The sequence below is a fragment of the Oryctolagus cuniculus genome, chromosome 18, assembly GCF_964237555.1.
Source record: "Oryctolagus cuniculus chromosome 18, mOryCun1.1, whole genome shotgun sequence".
Taxonomy (NCBI): Eukaryota; Metazoa; Chordata; class Mammalia; order Lagomorpha; family Leporidae; genus Oryctolagus; species Oryctolagus cuniculus.
Genome location: NC_091449.1, coordinates 66,175,508 through 66,195,220, shown reverse-complemented (window position 1 = coordinate 66,195,220; position 19,713 = coordinate 66,175,508). Strand labels below are relative to the sequence as shown.

The 19,713-nt window shown below is 61.8% G+C and overlaps 1 protein-coding gene across 3 annotated transcripts; it reads right to left on the bottom strand.

Moving 5' to 3' along the window:
- Positions 1–352: 352 nt before the first annotated feature.
- Positions 353–19,380, bottom strand: KLHL36 (kelch like family member 36). 3 transcript variants are annotated; one of them, XM_051847336.2, is made up of 5 exons: positions 19,221–19,380; positions 9,709–9,787; positions 5,055–6,128; positions 2,904–3,061; positions 353–1,051 (listed from the first exon to the last, which is right to left on the bottom strand). In XM_051847336.2, exons 2-5 carry the CDS (start codon positions 9,766–9,768, stop codon positions 496–498), a joined length of 1,848 nt encoding a protein of 615 aa, XP_051703296.1. In that variant the 5' UTR covers positions 9,769–9,787; positions 19,221–19,380; the 3' UTR covers positions 353–495. The 3 variants fall into 3 exon arrangements, with proteins under 3 accessions (XP_051703296.1, XP_008249726.2, XP_051703297.1); XM_008251504.4 differs by lacking the exon at positions 19,221–19,380 and adding an exon at positions 12,211–12,344; XM_051847337.2 differs by lacking the exon at positions 19,221–19,380 and adding an exon at positions 11,729–11,960.
- Positions 19,381–19,713: the final 333 nt, after the last annotated feature.

Genomic DNA, 19,713 nt, shown 5'->3' with positions numbered 1-19,713 from the left:
ACACCTATGACCTGGCCAGCAATTCTCAAACACGGCTGACGCTCAGAATTCCAGGCACAGTCACAGGGGCCTCTGGGCAGCCCCTTCCTCCCTAAGCACCCCACCCCCGCAGCTTCAGGCCTGAGCGTTCTGGGGGCGGGACCAGGGATCTGTAGTTCCTGTACCTCACGGGCCAGGGCATCAGAAGTAGTCACTGACCACCCCCAACTGCCGCCGAGTTTTACTACAAGAACTTCGGCATACACAGGGATGGTGATGGGTCACCCAGGGTACAGGGCCCGTGCAGACAGGAGCGGGTATTTCCTGCCTGGGCCCAGGGTTAAGCATCTAAGTATTCAAGCAAGAGAAGAGGTAAAGTTATATAGAATATTTAATCGGTTACTATGATATCATAGAAATATTCAGAATCATAAAAGTAAAAAAAAGCTGCTGTGTAGTACATAATGTCTTCGGGATCCTAGGGAGCGGCCGCCGGTCTACACCCGCTCTGCGCGCTCACTGGCCGCGCTCCTGGAGTCGCTTCCCCTTGCCCTTCTTCTTCTTGTCCTCCAGCCGGGGCTTCAGGGCGCACACGCAGGCCGACACGCCGGCGATGGCCTTGGGCAGGTCGGTGCCTCTGCTCCACTTGTCGGCCTCGCGGTCGTACACCTGCACCGTCTTGGAGAAGGCGGTGTTCTCCCAGCTGTAGCCGCCCAGGATGTAGATGCGGCCCTGCCACACGGCCACGCCCGACTCGCTGTTGGCGTGCAGCAGCGGGGCCACGCGCGTCCACTGGTTGCACTGCGGGCTGTAGGCCTCCACGCCCAGCACGTCGAAGCGCTCCATGGACTCGATGTTGTCGTCGCTGCCCCCGATGGAGTAGATGGTGTCGCCCAGGCAGCACATGCTGTGCCAGCCGCGCGCCGTGGTCATGGGCCGCCGCTCCTCCCACACGTCCGTGCGGTGGTCGTAGCACAGCAGGTTCTTGCGGTAGGGGCCGATCTGGTAGTCGTGGCCACCGGAGATGTACACGAAGTCTTTGTAGATGGTGCCGGCGTGGCCGTACGTGAACCTGCGGCAGACACAGACAGGGAGGGAGCTCAGTGCCGTGCCAGGCTCACCCTCCGGGAGGCTGGGCCTGTCTCCGCCTGTGCAGACTGGGGACAGGGGGCCCCCGCCAAGGTCCTGAGGATCTAAGGTAGCGCAGGGAGCAGGCAGCCCGTGCACACTTGATAGGCACGGCTCCCACGAGAAGAGCAGGGCGGGTCAGCAGGGGCCCTACGGTCAGCCGCCCACGCCCAGCCCAGCTCTGCCCCTCTCTGCATGTCCGCTCTCCCAGCTGGGAAGTGGGGGCAGCAACAGAGCTGTGCCCCTTCTCGGAGCTGAAAGCAATGACGACGACGTGCAATCCCGGCACACGTGTACCTGACCGAGCCTCCCACCACAGGGGAACGCGTCGTGCAGCTCCAGCTGTGACGCATGCTGGGAGACACAAAGCTAGACAGCACGGACCAGCGGCTGCCAGGGCGGGGCAGCAGGGACACGCAGGTGCGCCCGGGGTTTGCGGTTAGGGCAGTGGGACCACACGGGAGGGTACGTGTCGTCATGATGTCACCAGGAAGGCAACACCGTGGGAACCTTGCGAACCTTAATGTACAGCGGGGCGCACTGGGTACCGACACGGCACCCACACGGGCTCAGTAACCACAGCCGACGCCCGCACCCTCGGCACCTTCCCTTCCGTTTTCTGCAAAGCTCAAACTGCTCTAAAAGTTCAAGTCCACTGAAAAGGGGGAAAAAAGATAAACAAAGGTTTAAAAAAAAGCCGCAGAAGGGCAGCGTGGGAACTCAGGAGCGCGGTGAGTCGGCTGGGGCGGGCGTGGGGAGGAGAGGCTATGGGGTGACATTCACGGAAACAGTCCCGGGGCGGACAGGTTTCCATGCAGGGTCCTGGCTCCGGCCTGGGCCCTAAAGGCCCAGTGTTGCAAACAAGTCAGTTCCTGCGAGGAGAACCAGGTGACCATGGGCTGTGCTTATTCCAGCTCTGTGGACCCAGCACCCACTACGGGCTGCAGGCACACAAAGCAAGCGCCCGGCCAGAGAACGCAATGGCCACGGATGCCCTCCTCCGCATCAGGCTTCCCTTCTCCATGTCGAAAGCGTGGGAGGGCAGCCTAGGGCTGGCTGGTGAGGGGCCCAGTGACCTGCCTCTTCAATGCCATTCTAGTCTACGTGAGCCAGTGGACAGGGCGCCTCCTTCCGCCTCGCTCCAGGAGCCATCACCAGGCCGCCAGGAGTTTTGGTGCCCGTGAATCATCTCAGCCACGGTGTCTGGGCGCCGCCCCTTGGCTTCGTGGAACCCTCCCATACGGGTGGTCACACAGAGCCAGAGGAGCCGGGAGCCACGCCCGAAGGAGACCTTAACGCCGGGCGCTCCTCCAGCTCCTGGGGACCCCTGCGGCTGTCGCATCGCAAGGCTGACGCACACCTGGAGGCAGGAGGACCCGGCGGAGCGCGGAGAGCTCTGGGCCTCATGAGTGGCCTCTTGGCCAGGCCTGATGGCAGCATGGGGCACAGTCGCCACCATCATCCCCGCCCCCGATGGGGACCAACGACCGAGAGCGGGCTCAAGGCAGATGCTCCTGTCGGACACCTGGGATGCACACCCCCACCTCCGAACTCGTCCTGCTGGGTTCAGAGAGAACCTCCAGCACTCCCTCGCCGAGACTCAGGGACCAAAGGGGGCCACGCCGGCCACAGACCTGACGCTGCTCTCGACGGTCCAACAGCCCGGGCCCGCCTCCACCGCTACCGGGCTACTCAGCGCTGTTTACAATGCTCCCCCTGGAACTGGAGGCCAAAATACCCAGAGAGCAAGTGGACCGGACGGGACCCCACAGACTGACAGCGCCGCCCCCAATCACCTCGGCAAGCCGGCCACGTAGGACCAGGAGTCGGTCCTGGGGCTGTACATCTCCACCGAAGAGAGCGCGCCGTTCTCGTTCCGGCCACCCACGGCCACCAGCTTGTCTGCGATGGAGGCCAGGTAGAAATCCACGCGGCGCTGGTTCATGGAGGCCACCTGTGGAGGTGAGACACCTGTACCTTCCCTTCCCCACACCCAGGACAGCACTGACACCCAGCACTGGGCCCGGCGTGGTGGCACAGCCTTAGGTTAAGACAATGGCCATGATGCTGGCATCCCATATGGGCGCCGGTTCCCATCCAGCTCCCTGCTAATGCACCTGGGAAAGCAGCGGAACACGGCCAGGTGCTTGGGCCTCTGCTTCCACGTGGGAGACCCAGAGAGAATCCGGGGTTCCTGGCTTCAGCCTGGCCCAGCCCCAGCCATTGTGGCCATCTGGGGAGCGCACCAAAGGGATGGCAGATCCCCTCCTCCCTCCCATCTCTCGCTCTCTCTTCTTCTAACTTTGAAATAAATAAAGTCTTTTTAAAAATACAATAGAAATATAAAATCCTTCAATCCTTGTAACTCTAGGAGGTAGAGGCTTAAAGAAAAACATCCAGCACTGCTTTCTCCGTCCATGTCCCGCAGGATGCAGAGCCAGGGGGGCGAGGCAGCGGGCAGGGGGGTGGGAAAAAGGGGCTAAGCTTGAAAAAAAGGGGTGTTTCCAAGGGGCTGCTAGCAGCCCGAGGTTTCCTCAGGACGCCCTGAGTCCCTGAGCTGGGGACAGGGATGCACGGGTCCCCAGACCCGCCTGGCCACGCTGCGCCCTCACGCACTAGAATCCGGCAGCACGCAGTGCAGAAGGGCTGACCGGGGGTTTCCAGAAATAAAGATCCCCCTTCCCTCTCCTCCCCTTCAGCAAGCAAGAACGCTGATCGCGGGCTGCTGCCCAGGTGAACGCAGCAGAGTGGAACTGGACAGGCGAGCACAGTGCAGACACCCAGCCTGTGTTTTAAACAATCCCCGCAGACTGGGGCCGGCGCTGGGGTGTAATGGGCAAAGCTGCCGCCTGCAGTGCCGGCATGCCACATGGGGGCAGGTTCGAGTCCCGGCTGCTCCACTTCCGATCCAGCTCTCTGCTGTGGCCTGGGAAAGCAGTGGAAGATGGCCCAAGTGCTTGGACCCCTCCACCCACGTGGGAGACCCCGACAAAGCTCCTGGCCTCGACCTGGCCTACAGTCGGCCACTGCCTCCAGCTGAGGAGTGAACCAGTGGATAGACGATCTCTTTCTTGGTCTCTCCTCTTGGTAACTCTTTCAAAATAAATATGTAAATGTATATATAAAAAACCAATCCCAGCAGAGCACACAAGTGGGCGCAGCCACAGGAGGCCACGGACCAGGGCTCTGGGGCTCTGGGGCTGCACCCTCTGCCTGGGGCAAGTCTCAGCCCTCGGAGGGAGGCTCTCGGTTTGTGGGAGCTCAGACAACACCAAGCGACAACGCGGAGGTGTGAATATAACGACTTCCGTGAGGGCAGGGGTTCCTGGAGGGAGGGGGCGGCCGCCCTTCGCCAGGCACTTGCCAATGAACAGGCGTCCACCCCGGGGCCTTGAAGGCCCGCGTCTCCACGTGTACTTCCACGAGGGGAACCTGAGATGTGTGAACTCCCCCGGCTATGGCGCAGCCAGGCCGGGATGCCGTCTCACGCCTGCCATCCAGGCCCAGATGACACCTGCCGTGGGGCCGGGGGGAAACCTCTGTGTCCCCCTCAAACCAGCTCCTGAGACCTAGGGACACTGAACCACGGGCCTGTCCCACGCAGCAGCCACGAGCCTCGAGTGGCCACGTGCGTCAAATGGAAATTGGTGAAGACTCCGTTCTCCACCTGCCCCGCGGGGCTGGCGGCGGCGACGAGGTCGGATGGCACAGAGTTCCGTGGGGGGTGGGGGTGGGGACCAGCTCTGGACGAGTGGTCCAGAGAGCTGCGGCTCAGGCCCCGCTCTCGCTGGCACAGGCAGGCGTGGGGGAGGGACAGCGCTCCTCACTCTACCGTCCCAGCTCGGGCAGAAGCAGCAGGGTCGCCGAGGCCCGAGAGGAGGAAGGGCAAGCCGAGGCCAGGGCGGGGAAACCGCAAGAGTAAAGAAAGAATCCGGCTTTAATCTCACCTTGATCCACTGTTTACAGCGGGGGTCATACCTATAAAGGAGGCTGGAGGCCGCATCCCCTCCGTTGTCCCGGGAGAAGCTGCCGCCCGCGATGAAGATGAAGCCCCCCAGCACGGCGACGCAGTGGTGGCTCCGCCGGGCCGGCAGGGGTGTCTCCTTGACCCACTGCTCGCTCTTGGCGTCCAGGTAGCAAGTGTCATCACTGAGCTCCAGACACCGCTCGGACACCTCGCCGCCCACGAACAGCAGGCGCTCCTCGTTGGTGCGCAGCGCCGTGCGCGCCGTCTGCATGACGGGCTGGGCGGCCAGGCTGTTGTGGTACCGCACGGCCTCCTCGATGAAGCCCTCGCAGTTGGTCTCCCTGGGCAGCAGCGAGCACACGGCCGGCTTGACGCGGTGCAGCAGGTCGTTCTTGGGGATGAGCGGGAAGTGGATGTGTTCCAGCACCTGGTAGGCGTGCGCCTCGCGCTCCGGCTGCTGCGTCAGCCACTGCAGGGCCGCCTGCAGCAGGTCATGCTCGCACTCGCGCTGCACTTGGCTGCTGCTCAGGTACAGGCACAGCTTCTGCAGGGAGACGTTCTGCAGGAAGTCGGGCGTGAAGGAGAGCGTGCCGAAGTGGCTCAGGATGAAGCCGTCGATGAAGGCGTCCAGGCGCTTGAGGCTGTAGATGGAGGCCAGCTCCTGCAGGTACAGGTAGTTGTCCTCGCTCACCTCCTGCTCCAGGTACTCGCAGCAGAAGTCCACCACCGTCCAGATCTGCAGCAGGTGCGCCGTCTCCAGGACGTAGTCGATGTTGCCGCCGTCCAGCGCCAGCTCCCCGCCGTACAGGAAGTCCACCACGGCCTTGAGCCCGATGTACGAGGCGCCGATCAGCTCCACCTCCTTCTGGAAGGCCTCCCGCATGCCGATGGTGAACATGGAGTTGAAGTAGTCGCTGCACACGGCCAGCAGGTTGCGGTGGGCGGGCACGCGCTGCTCGTCCGCCACCAGGACCACGTCACAGAAGAGGCCGCGGAGCCGCTGCTCGTTCAGCCGCTGCAGCACCGTGGTGGAGTGCTCCGCCCAGCGGTACACCTGCAACACAGGGAGCAGGTCACGGAGCGAAGCCGGCAGGGGCCTGCCACCCGCGGGGGCTCGTGACCAGCAGGTCAAGGAAGGCAGGAAGCGGAGACAACAGGGAATAAAAGACCCCAAGGAAAGGCATTTCCGGGTGCACGCGCGTTGCTCCTACGGCCACGTGCTGTGTGACCATGACCCCGTAAGCCACGCACGGTACACAGGACCAGGGTCCTGGAGGACTGCGTGGCTGCGCCAAGTTGCAGTCATTTCCATGGACAGTGACATCGGCCAGTGACGCCTCTCTCGGCACTGGCCCTGTCCTGGCACGGGGATGCCCGCCCGTTTCTCCCTCTCCCTCCTATTTCTCAAATACGGCTCCCACAACAGCATTCCTGAAAAGCCCGCGGCGTCTTTCCTGTCCCGACCAGCAGGCTGGAACCGCTCCGGGCACAGCGGCGGAAGCCAGCCGCGGTTGTGGTGGGAATCCCAGCTCTGCCGCCCACCAGCCGGCCGGCCGTGGGTGAGCCCCGGGCGCTCCGCGCTCCGCCCCTCCCTGCTCACAGTGGAGGACACCGGCACATCCCCGGCGTTCGGGCGCTGATGGGCAGACCTGATGGGCAGACCTGGCGAGCAGCCGGCCCAACAGTAGCCCGAGAAAGGTCCCCTGCTGTGGGGTACGGCGCCCATCCTCGCTTTCCTTTGTGTCTCAGAAAGCACTGGGCACCCTCGTTTCTACGGCTCGGCCGAGGAGGTGGCAGGGCCCGAGCCCCACTTTCCCATCCTAAGGCGCTCTGGGGACCCTGTGCTGGGAAACACGGCTTCCCCGGTTACCAGCAGGGTCCAGAACGTTCACGGGAAATGGAATGAAAAGGCAAGTCTATTTGGGTGCAAAACATCTTGGAACACGCACACATATGTGCACACCACACGCAGAGTGCGGGAACAGGGTCTCCCCAGGGACTCAGCCACGCCGAGCTCCGCAGGCAAGTCGGCTATCACACCCCCATTTTCCACAGGAGGAAAACTGAGGCCCGAGAAGACTAAGGAGCACAGCAGAGCCCGGCAGGCCCTGAGTGGCCAGGCTGCGAGGCAGCCCTGCTCTGACCACAGGGAACATGAGAATCAGCGCCAGCTACCACGGTGAGTCAATCCAAGTTGGCCGACACCCACGGCGTGCGGGCCCCGCCGCGTGCGCTGGTCTGCAGAGCTGTGTCAGGGCCTGGACGAGGGCCGCACAGCCCTGGCGGGTTGCTAGCGTCACCGTGCAAGGCTTCACTCACAAACCAACCTCAGCCTTCCAAACAAGGCACTTGAGAACGTACAGCGGGCGGCTGCTCCGTGCGGGGCCCCGGCCGGCTGGGCACTGAGCCTGCCGGGGAAGACGGCAGCCGAGGGCGTCTCAGGCGTCCGCCTCCCGGCACATGAGCTTCTCCCCGACATGGGCCCTGCGGCCCGTGCCCTCCTGGGCTTGTCACTCAGATCCCTTATTCCCCGTGGTCCTTCCACGCCCCGCAGAGGCCAGTACCGGACGTCAGCCAGCTGCCACGTGGCGGCTCCCAGATCAGAGAGCGAGGCTCCACGGCTCTCTCTCACGGCAGGGCGGTTCTGCAACCCCTCAGGGAGAGCCAGGCTGGCCTCATCTTGTCTTGGCTTCTACTTAGGTAGGGACGGTCTGTGGACGCTGGCCGTGGAGGTGGAGGGGGTGGGTGTGGACTGAAGGCAGAAAATGGAGAGGTCCTACAGCGCAGGTGAGTGAGAAGCCAGCGGGGGGTGCCAAGTGGGCCCTTGGGTGCCCCCACACAGCCCCAGGCTTTGCCATAGCCCCAGACTTCAGGGCAGGGACAGGGAAACCCAAACAGCTGCCAGGCCAGGGCGAAAAGCAGCTGTGTTTTGCCATCAGGCTCCACACTGCCGGCCCACTGGACGCGCCACCTGTCCCGACCACAGCCTGCGTGTGGTGTCTCCGCATAGCTGCACGGACGGCAAGTGTCACCCGGCCCAGATGAATGACAGGGCGCCGGCTAAGCAGGAACCCGGAACCCCAACCCCACCTTGGGATGGCACCAAGCCCATTCACGGCGTAAGTCACCACCTCAGAGCCATCACTGAAGGCGAGGCCCGCGGCTGACGTCAGAGAGGTCACAGAACTGAGCATCGGCGTGGACGCACACATTCCAGGTACCACGTGCACCTGGCGGCCGCACAGCCCAGCCGAGCAGAGCGACCGCCAGCACCATGCTGCAGCGTCCCAGAGCTTCCTGCCCAACACACACGGGTCCCCACCGTAATAAACAGGAGCCAGTCCAGCTGCAGGTGAAGCCACGGGGGGAGAGGCTGTGGGGCAGGGTCTTGTTTTGCCGTTCGGGTGCTGACCTGTGGGTGCCTCACGTCTAAGACACAGGAAGGGCACGGTTCTGACATGGGTGTGCTATAAGTCAAGCATCAGAAACGTAACCCACTGAGGAGCAGGGAGCCCCACTCCCGAGACCCGGCCAGGATCCAGATCCCGGCGCTGAGGGTCACGGGTTCCCTGGGCTTAGAGGGCGACTGTGCGGCCCAGCTCCGGAAGCAGCAGTCGGAGCTTTCTGGGCTCTCCGTGAGAGCCCGCGCGGCACGGCGGGAGCCTGCTTGGGAAGAAGCCGAGCGGGGGTGGGAGATGGAGGCTCAGAGGGCCACCTCCCTGGCACAACACAGGGGCTCCCCCGTTCCGTCTCCACAGAGCGCCCTTCCGTCCAGCTCGTAGACCTCTCGATCCAAAGCAGGCTCCCCGTCTTTGGTCATCATCACCCCCCAGACACCACCCACTAATTTTTCCCAACAGCCCCTCCCCCATCCCAAATGTGAGCACAGACACTCGGATGCCTGCTGGAGTGCCCACGGGAAACGCAGATTAGGAACAGACTCGCTCAGAAACTTTTCTTTCCGACCCATTTTTCCATGAAACCCGCACTACGCGGACATGTGCTTTATTCATAGAGAGTGTGAATTCTCTCCACACGCCCAAGAACCAAGGTTCACCGCAGAGGGACAATCCTGCCTCCCTCCCCCGGGCAGCAGCCCTTCTGCTCCCAGCGAGACCATAGCTGCCCCCTCACCCTGTCTGCGGCGGTGGGACAGGCCTGGGGAGTGGGGTGAAAGACAGCTCTCTGGTCCCCGCAGGGGTCAGGTGTGCGGGTCTGGGTACTTCTAATGAGACGTCCCCCTCCCACTCTCAGGGTGACCGCAGGGCCAGCGTGGCAGGAGCTGGCAGCCTGGCCCTGGAGGACCCCACCCTTGCTGGCTCCTAGGGTCCCAGAGGGTCACGACCAGGCCCTTAGCATCCAGGGTTAAGCAGCGCCTGGCCCTAGCCTGGGGCCGCCGTGCCCCTTGGTTCTCATCCTGTCCCACCCCTATCCTAGTGTGAGTCAAGCTGTGACGCAGAGGAAGCTCCGGAATGTCACCTTGCAGATAACAGCGTCTGGCCCTGGGGTCCCGGCAACCCTGCACGCCAGCCCACTCTGTGCTCTTCTGGCCCCCCGCCCACTTCTACCGCAGCCCCAACCACGGCTGGCCGGGCGTGAGCTGGGAGGCACGGGGGTGAGCGCGCACCACTGACCTTGGAAGACTCGCTGATCTTGTACGGCCGAGACACGCGCGCCTGCCTGCTTCCCTCCATCGTACACGAGAGCGCGGCCCTGCAACGAGAACAGGATCTTGAGCGGCGACAGCGGCTCCGGGTCCCCGGGGCACGGCTGGCAGACGAGGACAGTGATGGGGGACAGGCGCACCTCGGGGAGAGGCAGAGAGGAGGTGCAGCCGAGACCTCGGTGACACTGGGAGTGGCAAACCATCAGGTTGTCAGAACCGTTTAGGATGCGTAACCCCTGCTCCGTTCACCTAAAACTCGACAGCATCACTTCTACAAAGACCTACCTGTGGATGCCTGGCCGAACCGAGGCCTGTGGACCAGCTCAAGGTTACGCTCACGACAGCCATCGCTACACCTCCCAGACGTCCCAGACGATGGCCCTGACATCACGCCACCTCCTCAAGGTGGACGGATCACAGCCATGAAGCTGGTCAACAGCTGAGAACCAGGCGTGGGGCTGTCTGGCCTTAACACCAAGGCCCTCCCCTGTGTTGGACAGCTGAGGGTGGCCCAGCCTCTGAGAGCAGCACTTGGAAAATACTGTGGGGTTACACGTGTGGTGTGATGACTAACACGCGTGCAGAACACCCTAGACACTGCCCTAGCTCATCTAATCCCCACCACAGCCCCAGAGCCAACAGCACGATCCATCGTCAGCCTTCCTTCAGGAGGGAGAGAGCTGCATCCCCCGCCCAGCCTGACTGCGGCTGGGAGGGCGGGGAATCAGCATTCATGTAGTACCGACTGCATACCAGACTTCCATCAGCCTTGAGATAACTGGGTCCACACAGCAGGCAGCAGCGGGGTGGTTGCAATCCCAATCCGGGCCGGCGTCCATGTTCCTAACCCCTAGGCTACACTGCTTAGACAGACAGGCAGAAGTGTGCACACCGGGAACCTCAGGCCTGTCTGCAGCTTGAGCAAGTATATGAAGCTCTCTGAATCCCACCCCTGGCTCAACTTTCTGCCAGAGTTTAAATGCCAACAAGTCCTCACAACAGAGCCAGGCTCTGCAGGGACCATGGGAAACCGGGGATGGGGCCACCTCGGCGAGGACCCCGCAGACAAGGGCACGAACCTGGACTGAGGGTTTGCTATCTGAGTTCACGAAAAGAGGCAACTTGTTACTTCCGAAGCAGATAGCCTGTGTTCATAGAGAACAGCGTGACAACAGTCAGCACTGTTCTCAGATAATCCGGGACACAGGGAGGGGGCTCCAGTGTCCCTGGGGAGGACCGAATCCGGGCACGGTCCATCCTGTCCAACTCCCTGGGGGTGAGGGGGAAGCAAGGGACAAGCAGACAATCAGGACAAACTTGCCACTTTGTGATCTTAACAAGTTGTACCCACCCCCAGGCTTCCCAACTGCCCCCAGGCTGCTGAGAGAGAGAGAGAGAGAGAGAGAGAGAGAGAGAGAGGGAAACACCAGCATTTGTGTAGTGCCGACTGCATACCAGACCTCCCTAACTTACCTTCACCCTCTGAGACCAGTGCCACCATGATTTCCACAATGAGACACCCACGCTCTGGGTGCTGAAGGGCTGCCCCAAGGTCACACAGGCCAAAGTGCCAGGTGCCCCTCGCTGTACACCCCACCAACCTGGCCACCTGGCCAAGGCTGTTTTGCCCTCAAACGCTAGAAGCTTGTTCTAGGTCAAGACAACCAGAGAGAGTGCCCCAGGGCTGCACGGGCCCCTTTGATGCCCAGGGGTTTGGGGGGACGTCCACCCAGGTGTTGGATGCCCGCGGCCTCCCGTGCTCTGGAGAGGCAGGTGGGGATGGGGTCAAGGCCATCCCCACACTCAGTGATCACTGACCCCGGTGCATAAGGTCTTGAAGTAACCTCGGGACAGAGCCCACGTCCGGGACCAGGGTCCCGGGGGCGTCTCTGCTCCCGGCCCCCTCCAGGTCTCTATCCTGATCCCGGGCGTCTGCGAGGAGGAACCCGAAACGGCTGAAACCCGCAAGGCTGCCGAGCAGCACTCACCCGTCCCGGGTCTCGCTGGCAGGGTCTCTGGGGACACCGCTGTCGCCGCTCGGACCCCGAACTCCCTGGCGGAACCACCCGCACAACCGCCGCCCGGCAGGCTCGAGCCGGCTGCGAGGAGGCGGAGGGAGGCGGAGCTGGGTCGCGCCCGGGGCCAGAGCCCGTGGCGGGACACGGATCCTTTATCTACGCCCTCGCGGGGGGCGGCCCCAGAGGCCGCACCTGTCTCACCTGCGGGGGCGGCCTCTCCGGTGCCCCGCGCGCGGCCGACGGACCGTGGGCAAGGGTGCGCGCCCAGCCCGCCTACCCTGCGCGCCCAGTCGCACCCACCCAAGCACAAAGGGACGCTGGTGGTAGTGGAGGGACGCGCAGCTCTCGGGCGCTGGGGAGTCCCCGACCCCTGCCCACCCCCGCCCCGGCACCCCAGGGCGCCGCGCGCGGAGGCTCCGGGAGGGGAGGGGTGGGCGCGCGCGGAGGCCCACCTGGAAGGACGCGCTACGGACGCAGTGCGGGCAGCCCCGGCGGTGAGGCTGGGCTGGCGGTGCCGCGCGGCCCGGGCGCCGGAGCCCCTGGGCCGGCCGGGTGCGCAGCCATGGCTCCGCCAGGAAGTGCGAGGCCGAGGGCGGAGGCGGCGCGCGCGGCCAATGGCGGCGGCCGGGAGGAGGTGGGCTCAGGCGGCGCGAGGCGGGGCCTGCGCCCGGGGCGGACGGCGCGCGCGCGGGCGGGCTGGGCGCGCACCCTCGGCCGCCTCCTGGGACCCCCGACGCACCCTCCCGAGGCGGCCGCAACCTCGCATCCGGACAGGCCCCCTGGTGTCCCCGCGTCCCCGGCGTTGCGACGCGTCGTGGAGGGGACAGGCGAGGAGCCGGCTGTCGCGGGAGGGACCTGAGCGCGGGCCGGGGGCGTCCTGATGGCCACGTCGCCTCGTCCCCCGCCCGCGCGGCGGTGGGGCCTTCGCTGACCGCCCTGCGCGGAGCCACGGCCCGCGCGCTGCCCGCCAGCCCCGTGCCACGCGCGAGCGCGGACCCCTGCCCGATGTTTTCACACGGTTTGCGCCTCAGTTTGGTTTCCTGTCCGGCTGCCCCGTGAGAAGGCTGCACGGCACGGTTTACTCTGGGTTTTGTTCCCGGCTGGCCCCCAAGGTGCCCGGGCTTTTGTGGAGCTGCAGCCTGGACGCAGCTCACAGAGGTGATGCCGAGTCCACGAAGTCGCACGCAGACACGCACCGTGCTCGCCCGTGCCTGCGTGCGATGTGGGATTCGCAGGACAGACGGGAGGCAGAGCGTGGCCGGGGCGGGAGTGCGGAGAGAGGGGGTGCCTCCTGGGGCGAGGGAGTGGAGGGTACTTTGTGGTCTCACAACTCCGTGATTCAGCCAAGGACTTTTTTTTTTTTTTTTTTTTTTTTTAATTTTCATCCAGTCCAGTGCCAGAGCAACACGGAGAGGGAGATCTTCCATCTGCTGGTTCACTCTCCAAATGCCAGCAACATCCCCGTGCCTCCCCCTCCTTCTCTGTTCCGCGGGATACCTGGGTTCCAACTTCCTGCTGCTGCACTGGGAGGCAGTGGTTATGTCGTCCATGTGGGAGACCTGGATTGGGGTCCCAGCTCCAGGCCTCAGCCCAGCCCAGCCCAGCCCAGCCCAGCCCCAGCTAGAGCAGGCGTTTTGGGAGTGAATCAGTTGGTGGGAGCTCATTCTGTCTCTCAGATAAATCACATTTTTTAAAAAGGGAGGGTATCTTATGTTATTTGCATATGTCTCTGTAGTGCTGGTTTAGAAACACAAACCAATCAACCAACCAAACAACAACAACAAAAAAACCCAAGGCTCCCCCCCCCCCCCCCCCCCCCCGTGGCGGAACTGGTAAAGCCACTGCCTGCAGTGCCGGCATCCCATATGGGCGCTGGTTTGCGACCTGGCTGTTCCACTTCCGATCCAGCTCTCTGCTGTGGCCTGGGAAAGCAGTGGAAGATGCTCAAGTCCTCGGGCCCCTGCACCCATGTGGGAGACCTGGAAGAAGTTGCTGGCTTCAGATCAGGGCAGCTCCGGCTGGCGCAGCCACTTGGGGAGTGAACCAGTGGATGGAAGACCTCTGTCTCTCTCTGTGTAACTCTGACTTTCAAATAAATAAATAAATAAATAACAGAATGTTTCTTTCTCCCTGTTTCTTTTTCCATTTTGCTTTTCCCCTCCTCCTCCAGGAAGAGTTTAGAGCACCTGCCAGGGCTGCAGGAAACGCAGGGATATTCGGAAGAGAGGCCAGCAAGCGGGTCAGCAGTTACCACATCGTGCTCAGTTCTGTGTTGGGGTTATGGTCAAGGCTATGTGGGTGACTGGGACATATTCTTATTTAGAGCGCTCATATGGGCGCAGTTCCAGTCCTGGCTGCTCCTCTTCTGATCCTGCTCTCTGCTGTGGCTTGGAAAAGCAGTAGAAGATGGCCCAAGTGCTTGGACCCCTGCACCCGCATGAGAGACCTAGAAGAAGTTCCTGGCTTCAGATCAACCTGGTTCTGGCCATTGCAGGTATTTGGGGAGTGAACCAGCAGATGGAAGATCTCTCTCTCTCTCTCCCTTTGTAACTCTGACTCTCAAATAAATAGATTTTTTAAGCCGCTGGGGCAGGTGTGTAGTGCAGCGTTAAGCTGCCACTTGGCGTGCCTGCATCTCATGTCAGGATGCCTGGGTCTGAGCCCTGCTCTGCTCCTATGTCATCTTCCTGCTGGTGCAACACCCTAGGGGCAGCAGCGATGGCTCGAGTAGGTGGGACCCTGCCACGCACACGGGCAACTGGGACTGAGTTCCTGGCTCCCACTTTTAACCCCTTTGGCTATTGCCAACATTGAGGGGTGAACCAACAGATGGGACATCTCTATGATTCTACATACATAAATTTTGTAAAAAATGCCCCCTCACTGGTGTCTGTGCTGTGGCACAGTGGGTTAACGCCCAGGCCTGAAGCGCGGGCATACCATATGAGTGCCAGTTTGAGATCTAGCTATCTGCTATGGTCTGGGAAAGCAGTAGAAGGTGGCCCAGGTCTTTGGGCCCCTGCACCCGCATAGGAGACCCGGAAAAAGCTCCTGGCTCCTGGCGTCGGATCAGCGCAGCTCCGGCCATTGCGGCCAATTGGTGAGTGAACCATCAGATGAAGGACCTCTCTCTCTCTCTCTCTCTAGCTGCCTCTCCTCTCTCTGTGTAACTCTTTCAAGTAAATAAATAAATCTTTAAAAAACATTTCCCCTCATCAACTGTAAAAAAAAGAAAAGTGTTTTGCACCAAGATGAGCTGATCTTTTGATTTAATTTTCCACTCTTCAGAGCCCCCATGGATATGACTCAATCTATCAAGCAGTTCCACTATGGGGATTTTCAGAGGCCCTAACTCTACATTGCCATCAGCTGTCCACGTGCTAGCCTCTTTACGAATGAGAAGATAGGAAAGGGGTCTGGGACAGCTCAGAGATCTGCACACGACCTTGACCTGAAAGGTGAGATTCGGCCACCCTGGTGCCATCCCCTTCCCCCCAACAACATGGAGCAAACCACACACCCCACACCTTTCTCTTTAAGCTGCATCTCCTTCCAATCACAAAAGTAACAGATGCCTCACTTAACCGGAACGCACACAAGAGTTGCAAACAGAAGCACTCATTTGTATATTCCCTAAAACAATGCAGAGCCCTGCTGTCTGTGGACAAGTCCCCTCGCAGAATTCCTGCGCAACAGTGCCGGGACTAGCGCCAGGGGTTAGTGAGCTCACCGTTGTCCAATGCTCCCTGCGCCAATGAGCTCACCTGGTCTCCTGGGCCCTTTGGTGGAGGTATCGTCCCTTTCCCTGTTGGCAGAGTCATCAAATCTCTCACCCACAGTCACAGAGGTTGTAGGGAGCAGAGCTGGGCTTGAACTCGGGCGTTGCCCCGCCCTCTGCCGCCGGGGGCCCGTGTGCTACGGAAAGCGACGCCCGTTCAGCACAGAGCTAAAGGAGCCGACAAGTGCAGGTAAGAAAAGTCACCCTCCAGAGGAGAACACACCCTCCCATGGAGAATCAGCGTTCACAGACAAACCCACCCGACTCCATCTTTGGTCATCATCATCCCGCGTTATCCCGCAGTGTGGACTGTGCCCTGGACTGCATGGTGTACCCAGCTGGTGTCTTAGGATCGGTGACACCGAGGTGCCTGTACCCCCGTGCGCCTGGCTGATGGTGAAGTGCAGGTGCTGGGTCACAAGGAATGCATGTGTGTTGGGCTCTAAGCCACTCCCTTCTCCCAAAGGCTGTTCCCAGCGATGGCCGCATGCCGCCATTTCTGAAATTCAGGCAGCATCCGAGGGAGGTGGGAGCAGCTCCATTGTCTGCAGGGCCCGGTGTGGAGTAAGAATGCAGGGCCCTTGCTCACCTAGCAGGGAGAAAGCCGCTCTCGCTCCCCCGCAGTCGCTGCCCCCCCCCCCCCCGTCACGGCACTCTCAGGGGTAGGTGCACACCCGGTGATTTACTGGGCGCTGTGCACAGCGCACAGACCGAGCCCAGGCCTGCCTGCACCTGTGCCCAGGCCCCCACCAGGTGGCAGTGATCACCGCGCAGGGCTGAGGGCACCTGGGGAGGCAGGGAGGTGACGGGAGGGGGATGAGTCGGAGCCAAGTTCTAAGCCCCTGGCGATGCTCCCTGGCCCACAAAGTCAAAGACAAAACTTTTGAGAATTTCAAGACAACAACCCCAGGGTATTGGACCCTGAGTGTGAACTTTCTGGCTTGACCTCGGCTTCACACCCAGACTCTGGCTGGTTTCCTCGCTGGGACAGCGGGAGCTGTCACACAGGAGGAGCTCGCCACGCTTCTTCCCTTCCAGCCTCGATGCCTCACTCAGGAACAAATGCAGAGCAGGCGTTGTACGGCAGCGGATTGGGCCGTCACGTGAGATAGCCACACCCCAGAGCAGACTGACGGTTTGAGCCCCGCGAATGCACCTGCGAGGCCCAAGTGCTTGGGCGCGCGCCACTGATGTGGGAGGCTTGGATGGATGGAGTTCCTGGCTCCTGGCTTCAGCCTGGCCCAGTCCAGGAGAAATGTCCACCCTCTGGTTCACACCCGAAACGGCCCCAACAGCCAGAGCGGAGCTGGGCTGCAGCTATTGACCTGCGACTCCTTCCAGGTCTCCCAGGTGGGTGGCTCTGACCTGAGACCCTGGGCCATCACCTGCTGCCTCCCCAGGTGCATTAGCAGGGAGCTGCATCAGAGCGGGGTAGCAGGGACTCAAATAGGCCCTCCGAGACGGGAAGTGGCAGCACCCACTGTCCCACAATGCTGGCCCCATGAGTCCTTTCTTTTTTTCAAGCAAAGAATGTCACAGTACAGGACCCAGCCTAAGGAAGTGCCTCATCTACACACCCAGCAAAGCAAAGGGTAGGGGGCCGGGTCGGTCAGGCCCCGTCACGCGTGGTGACTCCACCAGCTGGGGCTCACGGCTCTGCTGGCTCACCTGGCCGGTACTCACAGTGGCCCCAAGGGCCCGTGCTGTTATCATCCCCACTTCCCAGATGGGGCAGCTCAGGCCCCGAGCAGTGAGACAACTCGGCCAGCATCACTAAGTGAAACACCGTAGGGATCGGGCCAAGGAGCCAGGCTGGTTAGACCAGCGTGCCGTCAGCCAGCGAGCTGCCCTCCCAGGTCGCAGTGGGTCCTGAAGGCAGGTGCTTGGAGGGGTGTCACCCAGCTGGACCCAGGAAAGCTGGGTCTGGAGGGGCAGGGCCTGGGGGCCTCCTTGCCCCAGGTCCCAGGTCCCAGCTGCAGGAGGAGAGGCAGGGAGGAGCAGGCGGACTTGCCTCTCGAGGTTTGTCCTTCCCAGCTTCCCTGCCACAGCCTGGCACAAAGGAGCAGGCCTCAGGGACCACATCCGCCTGTGGAGTCCTTGGCCCCCGGAATTCTGTAAGTTTGTAACCCCCTGGAGGTCTGGAGGCAGTGAGGCCGCCCCAGGGACCAGAGCAGCCCAGGGGCAGAGCAGCGGCAGGTGCCTGGGCCCATCCCTCAGTCGGCAGGAAGGGCACGCCCCCTCGGAGCCTCCTCCCCTCTCCCTCTCCCCCTTTCCCCTCCTCACTGGGACTGAGCTAAGCTCTGCCTGCATCTGAGCCCTGGCCTGGCTTCCCCCAGCTCTGTGAACCCCAACACCTGTTAGCTTTGCTGTGCCTCAGTCTCCCCAGCTCCACATGCGGTCATACTTGTTCCCCTCAGGGGTGTGGTGCAAGGTCAGGGGAGGAACACACACTGGCCGCATGGACCAGGCCCCGGCCGTAAGTTCTTGTGCTGGCAGGAACGCGGGTTCTCTGGGCGGAGACTCTGGCTGCTGGTGCGTAGAAACCGTGGGGAACATGCTCAGAGCTTAGCATCGGGCATTCCCTTGAGATCACGTCAAGGCTTGGGGGGAGCGGGGAGGCAGAGGCCAGGCCCCAGGGAGAGGTATGGGGAAGAAGGGGAGGGAAACAGGTGTCAGCCTCCCTGTCTCACAGGGGGGCTCACTGGCTGCTCCCTGCCTCCCAGGTGGAACCGACACGCGAAAAACTGCCGTGGGCCTCTGTGTCTGTGCCACACCTTGCCGTGTGCTGTCCACGTCACGGGATTCAACCACAGCCTCAACCTCTGCAGAACCGTAGTCGCCAGCCACATGCAGCCGTCTCAACCTCGACTTCAATTCCAGTCAAAATACAGGGGCTCGGTCACACGAGCTGCTTTTCCAGTCTGAGTAGCCACAGGCGGGCGGCTCGGGGGTGTGGTGCTGGACAGTGCAGCTCAGAACGCATCACAGTCACAGACAGTTCCAGCGGATACTGGAGTCCCAGCCCGGGCCAGCACTTGGTGGCTGTGCCCTTGACCAAGATGCCACGCTGAGCCTCAGGGTCACCACCTGCAAAACGGGTTTAATGGACTCACCAGGACACACTTCGCTGAGCACCTGCTGTGTGCCAGGAACTCAGGTGCAGAGGAGGCAGCATTAAACAGCACAGATTTAAATATTCATGGCCCTCATGGGGCTGAGGCTGAGCTTGTAGTTTAGGGACAATAATAGCATTTATCTGAGGGCTAGCTTGATGATTACATGAGACAGAGCAGGAAACGCATTTAACATGCCTGACGTAGTCTGAGCGCAGGGTAAATGTTAGCCACTATCATTCCTTGTAATCTGCCCCGCTCCCTTTTCCATGGCTCTGCTGCTGGGGACGATAACAAGTAGCATGCATGCCTCCACTTTTCATCTCATGCCCATGGCAGACATTGCTAATTGATTGCAGCACATCTTCCCTCTGGGATTCTGAGAGCAGGCCAACAGGCAGCACTAACCGATGCAGCTTCCCAGAACTCACAGTCACGCTCTGCAACCAACACCTCTTGCATTTCCCGACAAACTGCCTGCCCTGCACAATCCCACAGGCAGGACCCCTGCAGGTTCAAGTTCAGGCTCCTGCCTTCCCCTAGGGGAAACAGCCAAGTGCAAAGTCAGTACCTGTGAGCTTAGCGGCTGCTCCTGCTCTGAGCTGGTGCCAGAAGCGGGCTTCCTGCTTGGCTGCCTCAGTTGTGGAGTCTGGTTGTATTCCAACCAGGAGTTCTGGAGCCCTGGAGAAGGGTTGCTTCTAGGCTGGGCAAACAGTCCTGGCCACAGAGGGCTCTGTGAGTCCCGACCCTTGCTTTTAAAGTGGGAGAGCCAGACACGTGCTCACACAATTGTAACATAGTGAGATAAGGGCAGGCAGAGCTGGCCCTCGGCTGTGGGAACCAAGGGAGGGAGGAACGCAGGGTTCCAGGGAGTCTGCTTTGCAGAGGGAGTGCCCTTCCTGACCGCAGCCTCCCACCTGCAGTCAGGTCCTCCTCTCCCCCAGCCCAAACTGACCCAGAGAGCCCTGCCTCCACAAACGGCTGCCGCAGTCACGGCTGCACCAGGCCAGGAGCCAGGAACTCTCTTCAGGTCTGCCACGTGGGTGGCGGGGACCCAGACACTT